The sequence below is a fragment of the Chiloscyllium punctatum genome, chromosome 7, assembly GCF_047496795.1.
Source record: "Chiloscyllium punctatum isolate Juve2018m chromosome 7, sChiPun1.3, whole genome shotgun sequence".
Lineage (NCBI taxonomy): Eukaryota > Metazoa > Chordata > Chondrichthyes > Orectolobiformes > Hemiscylliidae > Chiloscyllium > Chiloscyllium punctatum.
Window position 1 is genome coordinate 61,646,715 of NC_092745.1, and position 21,172 is coordinate 61,667,886.

The window sequence follows — 21,172 nt, forward strand, 5'->3', positions numbered from 1 at the left end:
AAACGAGGAAACTGGAGAAATCTGAGTTCATCCCTTGTGGTTGGAGGGTTCCTTGGCAGAAGATGAGGCGTTCTTCCTCCAACTGTCGTGTTGCTGTGGTCTGGCGATGGACATCTGAGTTCATCCATAGCAACACGATGGTTGGAGTAAGAGCGCCTCATCTTCTGCCTAGGAACCCTCCAACCACAAGGAATGAACTCAGATTTCTCCAGTTTCCTCATTTCCCCTCCCCCCACCTTATCTCAGTCAAATCCCTCAAACTCAGCACCGCCTTCCTAACCTGCAATCTTCTTCCTGACCTCTCCACCCCGACCCCCACTCTGGCCTGTCACCCTCACCTTGACCTCCTTCCATCTATCGCATTTCCAACGCCCCTCCCCCAAGTCCCTCTTCCCTACCTTTTATCTTAGCCTGCTGGACACACTTTCCTCATTCCTGAAGAAGGGGTTATGCCCGAAACATCGATTCTCCTGCTCCTTGGATGCTGCCTGACCTGCTGCGCTTTTCAGCAACACGTTTTCAGCTCTGATCTTTGAGGGGCCCTATTCTCCCTCTAGTTACCCTTTTGTCCTTAATATATTTGTAAAACCCCTTTGGATTCTCCTTAATACTATTTGCCAAAAATATCTCACGTCCCCGTTTTGCTCTCCTGATTTCCCTCTTAAGTATACTCCTACTTTCTTTCTACTCTTCTTAGGATTCACTCTATCTATCCTGTCTATACATAACATATGCTTCCTTCTTTTTCTTAACCAAACCCCCAATTTCTTTCGTCATCCAGCATTCCCTATATGTACCAGCCTTCTCTTTCTCCCTGACAGGAATATTCTTTCTCTGGATTCTTGTTTTCTCATTTCTGAAGGCTTCCCATTTTCCAACCGTCCCTTTACCTGCGAAAATCTGCCTCCAATCAGCTTTTGAAAGTTCTTGCCTAATACCGTCAAAATTGGCCTTTCTCCAATTTAGAACTTCAACTTTTAGATCTGGTCTATCCTTTTCCATCACTATTTTAAAACTAATAGAATTATGGTCGCTGGCTCCAAAGTGCTCCCCCACTGACACCTCAGTCACCTGCCCTGCCTTATTTCCCAAGAGTAGATCATGTTTTGCACCTTCTCTAGTAGGTACATCCACATACTGAATCAGAAAATTGTCTTGTACACACTTAGCAAATTCCTCTCCATCTAAACCTTTAAAACTATGGCAGTCCCAGTCGATGTCTGGAAAGTTAAAATCCCCTACCATAACTACCCTATTATTCTAACAGATAGCGGAGATCTCCTTACAAGTTTGTTTCTCAATTTCCCTCTGACTATTGGGGGATCTATAATACAATCCCAATAAGGTGATCATCCTTTCTTATTTCTCAGTTCCACCCAAATAACTTTCCTGGATGTATTTCCAGGAATATCCTCCCTTAGCACAGCTGTAATGCTATCCCTTATCAAAAATGCCACTCCCCCTCCTCTTTTGCCTCCCTCTCTATCCTTCCTGTAGCATTTGTATCCTGGAACATTAAGCTGCCAGTCCTGCCCATCCCTGAGCCATGTTTCCGTAATTGCTATGATATCCCAGTCCCATGTTCCTAACCATGCCCTGAGTTCATCTGCCTTCCCTGTTAGGCTCCTTGCATTGAAATAAATGCAGTTCAATTTATTAGTCCTACCTTGTCCCTGCCTGCCCTGACTGTTTGACTCACTTCTGTTCTCAGCTGTACCCGTCTCAGATCGATCTCTTTCCTCACTATCTCCCAGGGTCCCACCGCTTCCCCACCCCCTCCACCTTACTAGTTTAAATCCTTCCAAGCAGTTCTAGCAAATTTCCCTGCCAGTATATTAGTCCCCTTCCAATTTAGGTGCAATCCGTCCTTCTTGTACAGATCACTTCTACCCCAAAAGAGATTCCAATGATCCATAAATGTGAATCCTTCTCCCATACACCAGCTCCTCAGCCATGCATTCATCTGCTCTATCCTCCTATTCTTGCCCTCACTAGCTCATAGCACTGGGAGTAATCCAGATATTACTACCCTTGAGGACCTCCTTTTTAAATTTCTGCATAACTCTCTGTAATCTCCCTTCAGAGTCTCAACCTTTTCCCTTCCAATGTCGTTGGTTCCGATATGGACAATGACCTCCTGCTGGCCCCTCTCCCCCGTGAGAACATTCTGCACCCTCTCTGAGACATCCTTGATTCTGGCACCAGGGAAACAACACAGCATTCTGCTTTTTCTTTGCTGGCCACAGAAACATCTGTCTGTACGTCTGATTACAGAATCCACAGCACAATTGATCTCTTGGAAGCCAGTCTCAATACTAGAAACTTGGCTCTTTGTGTTATGTTCCCCTGAGAATCCATCACCCCCTACATTTTGCAAAACAGCATATCTGTTTGAAATGGGTATATCCACAAAAGACTCCTGCTCTAGCTGCCTACCTCTCTTACCCTTCCTGGAGTTAACACATCTATGTGACTGTATCTGAGACATCGCGCCCCCCCCCCCCAATAACTGCCATCTATCATATACTGTTGCTGTTGCAAATTCCTCATCACTTCTATTTGTCTCTCCAACCAATCCACTCGATTTGATAAGATTCGCATCCAATAGCATTTATGGCAGATATAATCTGCAGTAACTGTTAAACTCTCTTTAAACTCCCACATCTGACAAGAAGTACATATCACTGCAAAGGCCATTTTTGCTCCTTCACAATCTACAGACCCAGAAAATAACACCGTCTTATTCCTCTACAAACACTGCCCCAGGTTAAATTAATAGCTATGGCTTATATTTTAAGTTTAATCAAGAGACTTATCTCCAAAATCATATAATCAAGAAAGAATCTACTATACTCACTACTGCAGCCTTTCTCTTGGACAGACTTAAAACAACAATTAACTTATCTGATTCTGTGCTGTGAATTTCGCCCAACAGTTCCTCCAAGATTAGTTGTAAATTTCACTGTTTGTTAATTTTCCCAGATGCATTCCGATGTCCAGCGATACACAAATTCAAACAGCAAAGGCAGTAACTGTGCAGGTTCGTTCATTCATTCGTTTGTTCGTTCATTCGTTCTCTCTCTCTCTCTCTCCTGCACTGTCCTCACCATGTGCTTCCTTTGTCTGCTCTTCTCCCTTTTAAACTGCCGTTGTTTTAACTTTTATTTTCCAAAGTTCCAAAACAATGTAACAGCATATAAATCAGTAATTGCTGCTCCTGGAATTCGAGGAAATCACCTCCAACACGTAAAATACCTCAAAAAAAGGAGCAGCTCTTACAGCCAGAAATTTTTCCCGTCCTACATTTTGGATTACCCAGAAGTTTACTAGTTACAAGTTTTAGTTCTTGTGGTTATCCCTAATTAGCTATTTACTTTTTTAATTGTTTAAATTTTCATAAAACTAAAAATTTTATTGACAGTAATAGGTTTTAAGGAGGGTCTCATGGAAGAAAGGGAGATGGAGAGATATAGAGAAGGAATTTACAGTCTTAGGACACAGGAAGCTCAAAGCACAGCTACCCGTAATGGGTCTAATCAAAACTGAGCAAACTCAAAAGGCCAGAATTAGATAAACGCAGATACTTCAAAGTGGAGAGATTAGAAGAGATTACAGAATTAGGCGAGGGTGACATCAAGTAGGGATCTAAAAACAAGGATCTGCATTTAAAACACATGTGCTTTAAGAGAGCCAACACAGGTCAGCAAGATCAGAGGACAGAAGAATAGGACATCATGTCAATGAAAACACAGGCAACAAAAAGTCATAGAGATACAGACCCTTCTGTCCAACTTGTCCATGCTGACCAGATATCCTAAATTAATCTAGTCCCATTTACCAGCATTTGGCCCATATTCCTCTAAACCCTTCCTATTCATGTACCCATTTAGATTCCTTTTAAATATTGTACTTGTACCAGCCACTTGCCTAGAGGAGTTCAGTTAAGGAGACAGACTGGGACTATTTTCCCCAGGGGAGTTCAAAACTAGACAGCACAGTTATGAGGTGAGAGGGGAAAGATTTAAAAGGGACACAAGAGGCAACTTTTTCATGCAGAGTGTGGTGCGTTTATGGAATGAATTGTCTGTAGAAGTGGTAGATCAGGTACAGTTAGAACACTTAAAAGACATTTGGCCAGGTATAATAATAGGAGAGGTTTGGAAGGACATGGACCAAATGCAGGCAAATTGGACTAGTTTAGTTTGGGAAACTTGGTCGGCATGGAAGAGTTGGACTGAAGGGTCTGTTTCTGTGCTGTATGACTCGATGACTCTAATTGTTGCAACCCAGATAACATGGGATGATTTCATATTATATGTTGATTAATGCTCTAACTGTAATGATTACTAACTGAATGTTACGATGCTGCTTTATTCCTTTATTTGTCTGGTGTCTGGGTATCACATTAATACTTGCGTGTTACAAAACTAGGGTCACACTGGAAAGTTTGGGAGGCACTACTTTAGAAATCAAATCCTACCTGAATTGCAGTATCACAATTAAACACACTCAGCAAAAACCTAGTTATTCTTCTATATGACTAACTGAACTGTTTCCTAACAAACATTAATATTTGCTCTGTTTACCTAAGCACAGAAATAAATATCAATGACAAAGCATGTTACAACATCAAAGTGAGTTTGCATTTTTCTACCAAGCTGAATATTAACATGATACTTTACTAAATTAAGAACTGTCTTAATGTAAAAGCACCGTTCTGCCCATATGACCAATGTTAATTAACGATTTTATTAAGTTTTGAAACAAAACATATCAGCATGAAACAAAAACAGTAGGGAAGTAAGAGTGTAGAGTACAACTGTACGAAGCATAAAAGGACACTGCGACTAGAAAAATAAATGAGTAAAAGTGCAAAAATAGATTAGGCATTCGGTTTCTCCACTGGGACCTAGTTCAAATCCAGACCAGACTGACTGAAGTTCCCTGTCCCCAAGGGTCATCTAAAGCAGATTTCCTCACCTTTTGGAGTATGAAAGTTCATGAAGAGTGCATTACACGGCATAAAGTAAACTGGAAATAATTCACTTTTGAATTATGTTTAACTATAGTTTGCAGAGCTCACTTCAAGGTCTTGCTCAAGTCAAACATCTATCCCACCATCCACCATGGTACCATCCTTCACCTCTTTTCTCCAGTCTGCGGAGGTCATAGAGACTCATAGAGATGTACAGCATAAAAACAGACCCTTTGGTCCAATTTGTCCATGACGACCAGATATCCCAACCCAATCTAGTCCCACCTGCCAGCACCTGGCCCATATCCCTCCAAACCCTTCCTATTCATATAACCATCCAAATGCCTTTTAAATGTTGCAATTATACTAGCTTCCACCACTTTTTCTGGTAGCACATTCCATACACGTACCAACCTCTGCGTGAAAAAGTTGCCCCTTAGGTCTCTTTTATATCTTTCCCCTCTCACCCTAAATCTATGCCTTCTAGTTCTGGATCCCCCTACTCCAGGGAAAAGATCTGGTCTATTTATCTTATCCATGCCCCTCATGATTTTATAAACCTCTATAAGGTCACTCCTCAGCCTCCAACGCTCCAGGGAAAACAGCCCTAGCCTATTCAACCTCTCCCTATAGCTCAAATCCTCCAACCCTGGCAACATCTTTGTGAATCTTTTCTGAACCCTTTCAAGCTTCACAACATCTTTCCAATAGGAAGGAGACCAGAATTGCATGCAATATTCCAACAGTGGCCTAACCAATGTCCTGTACAGCCATAACATGACTCCCAACTCCTGTACTTAATACTCTGACCAATAAAGGAAAGCATACCAAACGCCTTCTTCGCTATCCTATCTACCTGCAACTCCACTTTCAAGGAGCTATGAACCTGCACTCCAAGGTCTCTTTATTCAGCAACACTCCCCAGACCTTTCCATTAAGTGTATAAGTCCTGCTGAGATTTGCTTCCCAAAATGCAGCACCTCACATTTATCTGAATTAAACTCCATCTGCCACTTCTCAGCGCATTGGCCCATCTGGTCAAAATCCTGTTGTAATCTGCGGTAACCTTCTTCACTATCCACTACACCCCCAATTTTGGTGTCATCTGCAAACTTACTAAGTATACCTCTTATGTTCACATCCAAATCATTTACATAAAAAAATCACGAAAAGTAGTGGACTTCGCACTGATCCTTGTGGCACCCCACTGGTCAAAGGCCTCCAGTCTGAAAAACAACCCTCCACCACCACCCTCTGTCTTCTACCTTTGAGCCAGTTCTGTATCCAAATGGCTAATTCTCCCTGTATTCCATGAGATCTAACCTTGCTAAACAATCTCGAATGAGGAACCTTGTCGAATGCCTTACTGAAGTCCTTATAGATCACGTCTATCCTCTCCTCATCATCTTCTTTGTTACTTCTTCAAAAAACCCAGTCAAGTTTGTGAGACATGATGTCCCACGCACAAAGCCATGTTGACTATCCCTAATTAGTCCTTGCCTTTCCAAATACATGTACGTCCTGTCCCTAAGGATTTCCTCCAACAACTTGCCCACCACTGACGTCAGACTCACCAGTCTATATTTCCCTGGTTTGTCCTTACCACCTTTTCTTAAACAGTCACACTTCATCAGCCAACTTCCAGTCTTCCAGCGCCTCACCTGAGACTATCAATGATACAGTGAGCTAATGGTTTTGTACAGGAAACTATGCCTGAGGATAAAGGTAAGTTGCCTCATGCGTGATATTAATCCCTGGTGAAGCAAGGGATCAACCTCTTTCTTCATATTTTTCAAGAGTGGGTGTAGAACCTTTTTTAATGTAAATAAATATGGTGCCTTGGCATCTTTCTTCTTTATAATAAAAAGTATATGAAGACAAAGGAGAGTTCCAAACAGAACTGTTACAATATTACCAGAACTGAGAGGCAGTACACATCATGGAACAAATGGAACAGGTTGTGGCTCTTTTGTCCAGAAAACAGATGATGGATTAATGACCTAATAAATATTTTTTAAGATTATGTCATGAAAACAGATGATAATCCTGGATTACTATGATAATATTGAACTTTTCAGCATGTGTTTTTTTTTAAAAAAAGACATACAAGCCACTGCATGACTAACAATGCAAATTCAGTGGCTGTCTAAAATCTCTGTGTAATACACAGAATCCTGAAAGAAATCGTGGGATGTCACACTTAAAGAGTGCTCAGTGAACATCACGCAGCAATACTTAAAAAAAATTAAGCAGTTACCTCCTGAGGGTTGTATCTCAGACTTCAGACATGATATACTTAAAGAAGCTCTTTGTATGGTTGGTATATCACAGATGGTATGCTGATCTTCAGCAAAAATGGTATTTTCAGCCTTCATAGCAAGGATTTGTGTACACAGGTATGGGTGTGTTACTTAAATTGTATAGGATCATGGTGGGACCACTTCTGAAATATTGTGTGCGGGTTTGGTCTACTTATCTGAGGAAGGATATTCTGGCTATTGAGGGAATGCAATAAAGGTTTACCAGACTGAATCCTGGGATGACAACATTGGCAGGTGAAGAGAGACTTGGTTGGTCAGGATTATATTCACTTGAATCTAGATGAATGAAAAGGATCTCACAGAAACCTATAAACAGGACTAGACAAAGTACAGGAAGGATATTCCCAATGACGAGACAGCCCAGAACCAGGGTCACTGTTTAAGGATACAGGGTAGGTCATTTCAGACTAAGATGAATAGAGATTTCTTCTCACAGAGTGGGTGAACATGTGGAATTCTCTGCCACAGAAAGCAGTTGAGGCCAAAACACTGAAGAAAGGACAAAGAAGTAGTTAAATATAGTTCTTATGGCTAATGAGATCATAGGGTACAGGGAGAAAGCAGAAGGTGTTGATATCCATGATCATATTGAATGGCAAAACAGGTTTGAAGGGCCACATAGCCTACTTCTGTTCCCATTTTCTATGTTTCCTGCTGTCTAGTTACTACTTGCAAGTTTATCCTTAAAATTATTTTCTCTCTCTTATTTTCTTCAGGTTGTTTTTAGTTGGTTTTAAAAACTTTTTCAACTCTCTGGTTTACCAGTAATCTTTACGACATTATACATTTTTCCTTCAATTTGATGCTATCTGTAACTTGCTTGGTTTACTATAGTTGACTTATCCCCTTCCTAGAATCCTTCTCCCTCACTGGATTATATATTTGTTGTGAGCCATGAATTATTTTCTTAAACATCTGCCATTGTTCCTCAGCCATTTTTGCTGTTCAATGCCTTTTCCACAGCACTCCAGCCAGTGAGGTGGTTGGGTGAAGTAGAATAGAAGGAGGTTCACATGGAGCATAAAAGCTACCTGGACGTGTGGGCCCAAGTAGCCTGTTTCTGCGCAGGAAACACCATGAAATGTAAATGTATAAAATAAACCATAGCATTTGATACTATAAACATAAAATGTGTCGCGTGAAAGGAAACCAAGCTAATTGAACCACAGTTTCACAAAGAGGAGGGATGTGTCCTTTGAATGTGAAACCACCAGCTTCTCAAAGTTACTTACGGCGGTGAAGTTATAGTTTACAGTTTTACAGTTACTAAAGTTGGAGCGCAAGCTAAAAAAAAACTACAAATATAGCATTACATTTTTAAAAGTTGATATCCATGGATATGAAATATTATGTGATGATATATTATCATTGTAAATGGCCAATTTATCTTCAAAGGAAACAATTTTTGTGCTGATTACTCAGTTCAACAAAAGGGTTGTCAACAAATACAGAATATTAAAAATTAGCCAGTATCACAAAAGGTTCATGGCCATATTTTTAATCATTCACACACAGATAATGCAAAGACATTTCCTAATTTTCATTATTTTCCTTATTCACTTCCAAATACTATTTAAATTAATTTTCAAGGTATAGACAAAGCTGTTTTTATTGCCAAACTCTAGTCATACTTAAGATGGACAGTGGACATTATTTTTCGAATTGCTGCAGTGGTTTGATATAGTCAAGTGGTTTATTTTGCCATTTCAGAGGATTTTGAGTCGACTAGTTGATGTGGATCTGCAGTAAGACATAGGTCAAATGAGATCAGGATTATAGCATTCCTCTGCCGAAAGACATTAAGGAAATAGTTGTGTTTTTTATGACAATGTGGCAGCTTAATAGTCACTTATACCAACACTTCTTTTAAGATTATTGAAACCAAATTCAAATTTTCAAACTATAACTGTCCCACTGACCCAGTAGTTGGTTTGGATTGGAAAGTGAAATTAGCTGGGGTTCCTGTGATCAGTCATTCGCTACAGAAACATACTACACTACTGGATGCAAATTATACTGTAGGTGTAGATGAGGAAATAAAAGATATCCTATTCCCACATATTTGCTAATTTTTCTCCGAACTGGCTGCTTACAGAAGCAGATTAGGGAAGCTGCACATCTCATTCTTCACTTTCCCAGAACTTTCCTAAGGAATCTCTTTTGATATTCTCTCTCAAAGGAATTAATCCACTTCTAAAACCTGAAAATACTACTGAAAAATCATAAGGCACTGTCCACATGATTCTAAGCTTCAAAATATTTCAAGTGGCTTCAAATGCCCTTTGCTTCTAATTAGAAACGGAAACAAAAAATTATGCTGTTTGGAACTTGTTTTAGTGTAATTCTTGCATTCCTTATAAATTTAAATTAATGCCTTTATTGACATTTGTTTCATGTTATTGAAAATAGCATTAAATCCAAATTCCAACTAATTGTGCAAATGATGGCAAACTGCAGTGCAATAAAATTAGATCCCATTGTGGGCTTAAAATAATGACTTATTTTCCTGTTTGCCAGAGTTAAAGGGAACTATAATTATATAATGTTCTTTAATCATATATTTCTCCACTAATATCTTTGCAAACTGACATTTATTTTCAAAGCTAGTTTATATCAAAAACATACATAATCAAAGTTATTTTTCTAAGGTTTTCTATCTCTTATGTTTACAACATGTACTTTAAGTATATACAGAGAGTTTGAAATAAGGTAAAGAATGTAGTGTTTTCAATGGTATTCCTTACAGTCCACAGAATCTAAACAACCGCACATTTCACTACTCAGCCATGTATATAATGGGTTTCAATTCTTTCACCTTTGGCAATTTTGGCTTTTTTTTTGTATATATATCCACATTAAATGAATATGTCTGGTGAGTAAATAGGACTGATGTTATTAAAATGCAAAGCTTTCAGATAGGATTTGGGTTATACCATCCCCGAATCCTATAGTGGGCGTACTTGAGAGGGTGGAATATTAACCTGTTCACAGCTCTTTGCTAATTCTTCCCTGAGCGGGCTACTCAGTGATGCAAAATAGCAGGCGAGGGGCAACTGCCCATTTGATTAGGTAAGATCAGAAAACTAACACAAATGAATGTTTGCAGGCTGTGTGTTTAATATTGAATCAGTATAAATGTTGAAAATAGTGTATTCTTTACATTTTAATTTTATTGTATTTTCTTAAAAATCTGGATTTTGCTAGATATGTTGGGCTGCTACAACAGGCATTGATATCTCATACATCAGCGAAACCCCACTGGTTAGAAAGCTCACAATACATGCTTTCCCCCAACAGTGAGATATTTACTGCCGATGTGACATGTAAGTATTGGCAATTTCAGTGGGATACCAGAGTTTGCATGTGAAATTCTACTCAGTGTGAATTACCACTTCTACAAATGGAAATGATGAAAAAATTGGAAGAAAACTGCAAGTTTGGGGGAGTAAGCTAACACCCCAAATAATAATTGAATAACTATGTCTTATGTTTCCTCGACAGATACCTTTTCTTCTGTTGATTTGGTTCAGATTGGGGAGCAAGCAATCTGAATGAAAATGAATTGGATTAGTGTGAGACACAGATAGCTTTCCTCATAACTGATGTCACGACACTTGACCCAGAGCGAACGATAGTGCAAGTGGATTTAGTATAAAAGTAGAGAAGTACAAGTAGTACATGTTTATGCAGAGGCTAATGTTCGAATCTCGCCAGAGATGGTGGAATTTGAATTCCATAAGACAAAATCTAATGATGACTATGTAACCATTGTTGATTGTAGGAAAAAATACATCTTTTTTTTAGATTAGATTCCCTACAGTGTGGAAACAGGCCATTCAGCCAACAAGTCCACACCTACCCTCCGAACAGCAACCCAGCCAGCCAAATTCCCCTACATTTACCCCTAACTAATGCATCTAACACTACGGGCAATTTAGCATGGCCAAATCACCTAATCTGCACATCTTTGGACTATGGGAGGAAACCAGAGCACCCGGAGGAAACCCACGCAGACACGGGAAGAATGTGCAAACTCCACACTGACAGTTGCCTGAGGTGGGAATTGAACCTGGGTCCCTAGCGCTGTGAGGCAGCAGTGCTAACCACCGAGACACCATCATCTGGTCTGGCCTAAATGTGACTTCATACCCAAAGTGATGTGGTTGACTCTCAATTGCCCTCTGAAATGGCCGAGCAATTTGTATCAATCCAGTTGTATCAATCACTATAAAGTCTTAAAGAAATGAAACCAGATGCATCACCTGACATTGATGTAGACTCTAGAAAAGAAGTAACAGATACAGCCCTTTGACCCTTCAAAGTCCTCCCTACTAACATCTGGGGGCTTGTGCCAAAATTGGGAAAGCTCTCTCACACCAGTGAAGCAACAGCCTGATGTAGTGATACTCGTGGAATCAAATCTTATAGACAATGTCCCAGACACCACCATCACCATCACCATCTTGGATATGTCCTGTCCCACCGGCAGGACAGACCCAACAGATGTGGTGGCATCGTCATATATAGTTGGGAGGGAGTTGCGCTGGGAGTCCTCAATGTTGACTCCAGATCCTCGTGGTTTCAGGTTAAACATGGCAAGGAACCGCCCTGCTGATAACCACGTACCATCCTCCCTTAGCTGATGAATCAGTTCCTCATGGAACAACATTTGGAGTAAGCACTGAGGATGGCAAAGGCACAAAATGTACCCTGAGTGGGGATTTTGAATGTCCATCCCAAAGAGGGGCTTGGCAGCAACTATTGTGCTGGTCAGGTCCTAAAAGATGGAGCTGCCAGACTGGGTCTGCAGCAGTTGGTGAGAGAACCAACAAGAGGGAAAAACACACTTTACTTCATTCTTAGCAATCTTCTGGCTGAAGATGCATCTGTCCATGACAGAATCAGTAAGAGTGACAACCACTTGACCACTTGTCCTTGTGGAGACAAAGTCCTGCCTTCACATTGAGAAAACTCTCCATTATGCTGTTTGGTACTACCACTGTTCTAAATTGGACAGACTTCAGACAGATCTAGCAACTCAAGACTGGGCATCCATGAGATGCTGGGGGCCAACAACAACTGCAGAATTGTACTCCAGCACAATTTGCAACTTCATGGCCCGGCATATCCCCCACTCAAACATTACCATTAAGTCAGAAGATCAACCCTGGTTCAATAGAGAGTGCAGGAGGGCATGTCAAAAGCAGCACAAGGCATACCTGAAAATGAGGTGTCAAACTGGTGAAGCTACCAACAGGACTACTTGCATATCAAACAGCATAATCAGCAAATGAGAGACAGAGCTAAATGATCCAGAACCAACAGATCAGATCTATGCTCTACAGTCATGTCGCATCCAGTTGCAAATGAAGATGGATAATTTAAAAACTCATTGGAGGAGGAGGTTCCACAAATATCCCCATCCTCAACGATGGGAGAGCCCAGCTCATCGGAGCAAAAGACTGAAACATATGCAGTAATCTTCAGCCAGAAATGCCAAGTGGATAATCCATCTTGCCTTCCTCCAATGGTCCCCAGTATTTCAGATACTAGTCTTCAGCCAACTCAATTCATTCCATGTAATATCAAGAAATGGTAAGAGACACTGGTCCTGCAAAGGCTATGTGCCCTGACAACCTTTGGCAATAGTACTGAAGACTGGTGCTCTAGAACTTGTCGCTCCCCTAGCCAAGCTTTTCCATTACAGTTACAACACGAGTATTTACCAGGCAATGTGGAAAATTGTCCAGGGAAAACCATGTACAGGAAACGCAGGATAAACCCAACCCAAGCAATTACTGCCCCATCAATCTACTCTTGATTATCGGTATAGTGATGGATGGTGTCATCAACAGTGCTATCAAACAGTACCTTCTCAGCAATAACCTGCTGAGTATGCCCAGTTTGGGTTCCACCAGGGCTATACAGCTCCTGACCTCATTACAGTCTTGGTTCAAACATGGACAAAAGAGCTGAATTCCAGAGGTGAGGTGAGGTGAGGTAAGAGTGACAGCCCTTGATATCAAGGCTGCATTTGACCAAGTGTGGCATCAAGGAGCCTTAGCAAGACCGGAATCAATGCTGGTTTGAATCATATCTAGGACTAATCAAGACAGTTGTGGTTGTTGGAAGTTAGTCATTTCAACTCTAGAACATTACTGCAGGAGTTCCTCAGGGTAGTGTCCTAGGCCCCAACATCTTCAGCTGCTTCATCAATGACCTTCCATCCATAATAAGGTCAGAAGTGGGGATGTTCATGAATGATTGCATAATGTTCAGCACCATTCACAACTGCTGAGGTACTGAGATCTGGACAATATCAAGGCTTGGGTTGACAAGTGGCAAGTAACATTTGCACCACACAAATGCCAGGCAATGGCCATCACCAATAAGAGACAATCTAACAAGTGCCCTTTGATATGCATAAATCCATGCTGTACATCTCTATGACTCTATATCAGATAAGGCGAACATAACCGATCTCTTTTGTTCAAATCTTCTTCCAGTGAAGACTTGTAAGTTAAACATCACTTCCAAATATATAGATGAAAGTACTTCCTTATAAATTGAGGCAATTAATATGATAGAACACAGAAAAGGCCTTTTCTGTCCCCAGCATCCAAATACAATTTAGCCAAGGTTTTCTGTCTCTTAAGGAACACCATGGGCAGAATCTTCCAAGACTGAACAAAGCAAGGGAATTTAGTTAGGTGGGATGGTGACTGATCAGAACCCTGTCACTTACTGTCTTCTTCCAGAGTCCTAGACAGGAAGACCTATGCCTGACCTTCTCATCCTGTTGCCAATTGAGGACCTTAAGTGGTTCATCAATAACTACTTAAAAGCTTTGTTCCTACCCCGTTCCTCAGCTGCATTTACTTCAGCATCCGGCAGGACAAGGTACAACTGGTTAACTCATATGGCAGGCTGTCTGTCATTAGACGAAGGTCCCTCGATCTGCATTAATCTGTATATGATCAAGGGACTGGACCTGGGGAGATGGCAGAGGCAGCCACATCCTCCTGTCTGCCAGGGCTACTGACCTCTGATTATTTGACATCTCTTTGCAGCCAGACTTTGCACCTCTCCCTTTCCCAATCTATCGCCAAACAGATAATAGTCTATCTTCCTGATTTTGCTGAAACCTCATCCTGGATTTAAACTTTAATAGAAAGCCCACCCACAACCAATTAGCCGCTTGACTACTGAAAGGTCCGGAAGGCTTACCCACCTTTCTTCATTAGTTTTTGGATTCCCTCCCTTAAAATGCCCCTCTTTCAGACTGATCCAAAAACGAGAAGATCCTAGACATTTCCAGGACTAATTTCATGCAATTTTAAGCCTTATTAAATTTATCTCCTGCTACACTAGATTAAGTCACCTTGGAAATCTCTCACCCCAGAAACAAAATGGAAATTAGATATCATTTAAATCTCTTACATGGTACTCTGCTATGTGATACCACATCAAAGCAAAGTGCTTATTATATTCAGTTTACTTTTTATTTGGTCAGTTACTTTAAAATGTTTGGTCTACTATAAAATAAGCAACTGTGAGGCATTTAGAATTAACTCAAATGCGATTAAACCCTTGAATATTGAATCCCATACATTCATTTTAAACTCCAGAATTCAGATTCATTCTGCCATAAAATTTCTGCAAGTTTTAACTTACCTCTCAATAGAGAAATGTGATAAAGGAGAGAACTGAAATACAGATTATGTTCTAACTCACAGGATTTTATTTAGAAAAAGACTTTTATCTCCCCTTTTGGGTTTCGCTTTTATTCCAAAACATTCCTAATTAAATGACCATCCAGAAAATCCTCCTCTATGTCTCTGCAGCTGATGTTTTGCAACCACTCTACTTTTCTCCTCCTTCAGCAAGTTCAGAAGCATCTCACTCAAATATCAGCCTCTTCAGATGAATTACTGAAGATTAGAAACTTATTATGTTGAAGATATAACAATGGATAGATAAAGATAAATGGGTTTGCTCAGTTGTCCTATACTATAATGGTATAATTTCTTACAGCATTACCCCTATCTGCTTCCTTCAATCAGCCTCCGACCACTTCAAACAGTCATGAGATGCCCAAGAATAAAGGAGAGTGCAAAAAAGACATAATTTAGAAAGATACTATAAAAGATTATGCAAAGCAGTACTGTAGTTCAAATCTATTACTGCTATCTGAAGGATTAAAATATTTCCAAGGTACAAGAAAATGACAGCACAACAGTCTGTTCATAATCTCGTTAATAGCCACTGCTCACCTTCATCATACAGTTCTTCCAATACCTGCCAAGTTTCAGCTCGGAGTTCTCGATTAGTTTTGCCCAAGGCATTTCCATCAGGCCAGTGCATGAGATACAGATCTGAAACAGGAACATATGTACCTTAAAGTTAATTCACGGGGCGAAAAACAAAGCTAATGTTTAGAGAAATCAATAACGCATGCAAGAGTTGTTGATGTGAATAGCAAATGCTCTGACAGAGCTCAGCAAATAAATGATGCAGTCAGATGCTATACTCATAAAGATCAGAAGACACATATTCTGATGAGCAAGTAATTCAGATGAAATTCTGGGATTGATTCCAGTGTTACAAACCAGCATGGATACTGATTTATTATAAGATTGAATAATTATTCAAACAGAGATGTTAAGATTAAAAAAGTTGGTTAGTTGAGCAATTTGGCCCAATTTTCCTTCAAATAATCACTGCACTACCAGGTCACTGGAGCTTTATTTCTGGAACATTAATAGTTAATGGAAATAAATAAATTTACAGGTTTGGATATTTCCTTCTTTTAGACAAACAGATAGTAAGACTTCAGTGTACATTTGACCAACATAAAAGCAAAAACTTCAGCACCAAAACCATAATTCATTGAAAAGCTTTCATCTCTTGATATCAGATAGCAAAGTGGCTGACATATTTAAAATAGTTTTGTCAAGATGACTATTTGTAATTTTTAATATATATGGAATATATACATTTCTGTAATCCCAGTCACAACCATCTTTTACATCTATATGCGTGATTAATTTATCCATTTCATTTTGATTGCTCTGTGCATTTAGGCACAAAGTGCTAAGCCTTGTATGTTTTAATGTGCCTTGTCCCACTCCCACTATTTTATAATGGCCTTGTTTGATTCTGGCCTTTGATTCCTTCACCTATCACTTCTCTTATTTTCTATTTCTGCATTTTGTTCTTATCCTTGATTCCCTTCTTCTGACTTCCTACACAGGTGGCCACAGAAATGCCTTGGAACTGAATCCCCTATAACTATTGCAATTCTACATTTTTTACTCCTCCCCTTTGTAGCAGAGCCAGCTGTACTGCCTCGAATTTGGCTGTTGCTGTTTTCCCTGGAGAGGTCATTTCCCTCAACAGGATCAAAGTAGTATATTTGTTTTTCAGAGGAATGACCACGGCCGGATTCCTGCACTGCCTGCCAAGTCCTCTGGCTCTGCCTGGTGGTCACCCATTCCCTTTCTACCTGGGAACTCAAAGCCTGTAGTGTGATCACCTCTCTGTATATGTTATCCATGATTCTCTCAACTCCGCGGATGCTCCACACTGTCCCCAGCTGTCACTCCAACTCTGAAAGCTAAGCTTCCATGAGTGTAGCCGGAGACATTTCCAGCATTCATTTTGGTCCCAGGCACTGGAAATGTTCCTGGCTTCCCACATAGAGCAGGAGGAGCACACCATGGCTTTGAGCTCTTTTGCCATGACTTACCCTTTTAAATCAAACATTTTGGAAGATGCTTAACATCAAATTATATCAATTTCCCTTGTACCTTTCTTTCCTATTCCTTGTTACAACAGAATACAGTCCTTAGAAACTATACATGACAAAATCATCTTATTAACTATATGTTACAAAAGTTGTAAATATCTACCTCATACTTGTATGTTTTGCTTGTGAAATAAAATATTGCCACACTCAAACATTCAAGATGTGCAGAAACCGCTTCCCTGTAACCCTGATAAGTTAAAGTGAACTGAATTGGGAGTTGCCCAATATCTGTAAAGTACTGCCGTAAACAGGTACTATAACGTCTGAAAGTGACAATTTTTATTCAAAATATTTTACTGAACTAATACCTCAATTGTTTCTATCTGACATTGATGATTATTCTTATAAGTACTATAATCAATAGACAACTGCATGCTTTTTATACACTTTTCTCATTTTATATCTGCACAAACACCTATGAACAAGAAGATTGCAAAGCTCTGGTATACAATGGAAAGAAAACAAAACTGATCAGAAATTGAATAAGTAAATTCTATTTGAACAGAAAAACAGACAATGCATAGGAAAATTAGCATCTGAAAAGCAGAGATAATTTAATGTTGACCCTTATACACAGAAATATGCTTACAGGTAAGTTAAATAAATCGTAAGCACTTTTGGGAGAGGGAGAATGTGAGTCAGCCAAAAAAGCATGAAGGTGAGAATGTAAAAGCACATGACTAAGAATACAGCCCCTGGGTTAAGAATAGATTTTTTTTCATAGTATTGTCTGTGATCATACATTACAACAGAGCATTTTAATTGTTGTGAAATATTTTGGTCCTTGAATTTGAATTATTGTGTGCAGATTGTGAAGGTTTAGTTTTGTGTGTATGTCAGGTGCATGTACTATTATCTTTATGACTCTAGCAGCAGGACTGTTTGACAACAAGAATCTCAGAGTATTCCTTGGCTTGTTTTTGGCATATAATCTACCCCTCAAGTTAGCCTCTTTTGGCCACCCTTTAGCATGGTCAAATGTATGTCAACTCCCAAATCTCTCTCAAAAACACTATGAAATACAAGAGTAACATGAAGGTATCACTTCCTATTGTTGAAAGACCTGACCTATGTTCAGTATTTCCACAAAGCAAATGACTGAGATGTGAAAATCACAAAATGCCTCCTATTCTGTGGCAATGTAAGAACCATAGCTTTTACGGTGGACTAAGCTTTAAGGTTTTAGTTTGGCTTGTTCTTTAAGGCCTGAGGATGGAAAATTTCAAAACTAGGGGGCACATTTTTAAAGTGAGGAAGAGATTTAATAAATATATGACGGACAAATATTACAGACGGTGGTTTGTGTGTAGAATGAACTTCCTGAGGAAATGGTGAATGTGCCCACAGTTACAACATTTAAAAGACACTTGGATAGATACATGAATAGGAAAGGTTTGGAGGGATATGGGCCAGGATCAGGCAGGCGGGACTAGTTTAGTTTGAGATTATGTTCAGCACGGACTGGTTGGACCAAAGGGCCTGTTTCCGTGTAGCTCACTCATGTCAGTTTCCCAAATTATGCGTTAACTTAAACTTTACAAAATAAAATGTCCACTTTTAAGTGGTCATTTTATTTTGCAAAACATGATGCACAAGCTTGCAATGACTCCATTGCTGAAATTCCTGTAATTCACAAATGAACATGTTTTCCTTAAAATTAGAACAATACACAATTATTTAGAGCTACACTTGCACAGAAGGTAATCATTTTATCTCACCCTCACAGCTGCTTGGTCACTTTCCCTGTTGACTTCTGAAACTGGTCCTACACACTTTCAGAATCATGCCAGAAAAGTACTTGAAATATTTACAGACACAAATGAAAGATTACCTCACAGAAAATATTGGAATTCTTGGAACTTATTGCATGAAACTTTTTAAGTAATTTCTTAACAGCATCGTTGACAGGTACAAATTGCCAGCTTTCACCCTAGATGGGGGTCTTAAAATTCAAAACAATACTATACCCTACATATAGCAACTAAAGTTTGCAAAAGACGGAAATTCAACAATGCAAATGATGCATTTTGAAAACTTGCCCTTTAAAATAATTACAGGCAAATTCCATTGTACTGTTTGTTCAGCTGTTCATTGCCAATAGTACAAATGGGAGCTTCCTAATTAAAACTCTTTTCCTGACATCATATCCTGTCTTATAAACCAAACAAGAAGCAAAAGGAGGGTAAGCATCAAGATGTCTCACTTGCAAATGCTACATTATTATACTTTAAGAACCCACAGTAACTTTTTAAAAGTGCATTTAAATTTATGTAATTACAATAAAAAAGGACTGACTAGAAAATTACTTCCTTCCTCTCAGCTACTAATCTAGAAACAGGTGCTCAAGAAAGGAGATGGACAAACATAAAAATATCAGAAATATACACAAAAATGAATCAGCATTTGATGAAAAAGGTTATTATTGTGTGTGGGAACCTTCATTAAGAGTGTCTGATGAGCAATATTCTTTGAAATATTGATCTGAGCATTTCTTTCAAGTGTTGACTGATGTGTGCTTTTTAATTTCAGATTTCAGCAATTTGCCCATGCAACTGTATATAGATGGGTATCTTTTCAATTAAGATTGCAGGAAATGACAATGCAACAACAATGTTAATTTTGTAATAGCTAGATAAAAAAAAGCATTTATATAGCAGCTTTCATGACCTCACAACATCTTAAGGTTCTTTCCTGATAATGAAGCCTGGGAATTGTGGCACTCAATTCACACAAGTTCCCATGAACAGAAGACCAGATAATAATTTCTAGGTGATGCTGATTGAGGGATAAATATCGGGCAGAGCACCAGGACAGTTTCTAAGCTCTTTGAATAGTATTTTGAGATCTTTTAAATGCTAAAAGATGTAAAAGGGAATCTTGGTTTGACATTTTACCGAGGAATGGGAGCTAGTATTGATTTGAAGTAGCCTCTATGACCCTATAAGGCTGATACTCCTGACATTGTTCAGCAATGTTTCAGTAAAGCACTGAGGGGGTCAACCTCAATCATAAGCTGGTCTCTGAAATGGACCTGGATCCATAATATTATGAATCTGAGGTTAGTATTGAAACAACATAGACATGGAATAAGAAAAGCAAAATATTGAAGGGGTTCTGAAGAAGTCATATCAAACTTGAAATGTTAACTTTATTTATGTCAAGCAGATGCTGCCAGAATTGCTAAGTTTCTCCAGCGCTTTGTATTTTTATTTCAGACAAAGATGAATATCTGGAAAGGAATTAAGAGTTTAAAGGATAAATCCTTTGGAATTTTCTGTGAAACATTATGGTCATTAGGCTAATGGAAACATAATTAACATCATGCCAAATAAGATGTTATGAAATAGACATTGTAGGATGACAGTTGGAGTTGACATACTGGAATTTTACACTCAATGACACTAATTTATTTTTGTGAAGGGAGTGAGAACAGTGACTCTTGTGTGGGATGAAATTAATATGGTACATAATACAGTGGGTTGCATGCAGCCTGTGGGTCCAGCAGCTTATTCTCGGTCCATGTGTTTTTGATATTCTGTTACAAGTGGTGTTCCTTGTGGGAGGCCTAGAGGTTAAAGGAATTCTGCTGAGTGCTTCCAAAGATATAACATGCCAGGAGGGGACAGTATGAAACGGTTTATGAACACTAGCAACAAGACTGAATTATTGATTTTAAATAATATATTTCTGACAGTTGTTCGAAGTATATATATTTTACCTCATTCATTAGGAATTATATTTTGTAAGGTAGATCCTGTACGCAATGATAGCAGAGGCTGAGAAATTCAATGGGATGATAAGATTGGCAATGAGACACGGTGGAAAAATATGAAAGAATAGTTCCTTTGTTAACTGAATATTCCACATTTCAACAACTCTAGTGCAATCTGGTTAAGAGTGATCAATCTTTTCGATATTTGTTTGTGACTCATCAGCTCTATTAAAAAATGAGAATAAAATGTATAATAAACTGTGTTTGGATCAATTGGACTATAAATATCACTGCATCAAGAAAATTAAGAATTAAAATCAAGCTGAAGGAGCTATATATCGTAATTCAGCATGCTG

General features: G+C 39.2%; 1 protein-coding gene and 1 long non-coding RNA gene across 7 annotated transcripts in view; one reads left to right on the forward strand and one right to left on the reverse strand.

The window, feature by feature from the left end:
• LOC140479721 (uncharacterized) overlaps positions 1-21,172 on the forward strand; it is a 259,861-nt gene that overhangs the window by 96,623 nt on the left and 142,066 nt on the right. The gene's annotated exons all lie outside the window — the stretch shown is intronic.
• The window catches only part of LOC140479716 (uncharacterized oxidoreductase ZK1290.5), a 115,905-nt gene that overhangs the window by 52,114 nt on the left and 42,619 nt on the right, over positions 1-21,172 (reverse strand). For all 6 annotated transcript variants that reach the window (XM_072573761.1, XM_072573759.1, XM_072573762.1 and 3 more), the window contains exon 3: positions 15,570-15,671. In XM_072573761.1, the coding sequence (XP_072429862.1) occupies positions 15,570-15,671 (102 nt within the window). The remainder of the gene's footprint in view (positions 1-15,569; positions 15,672-21,172) is intronic.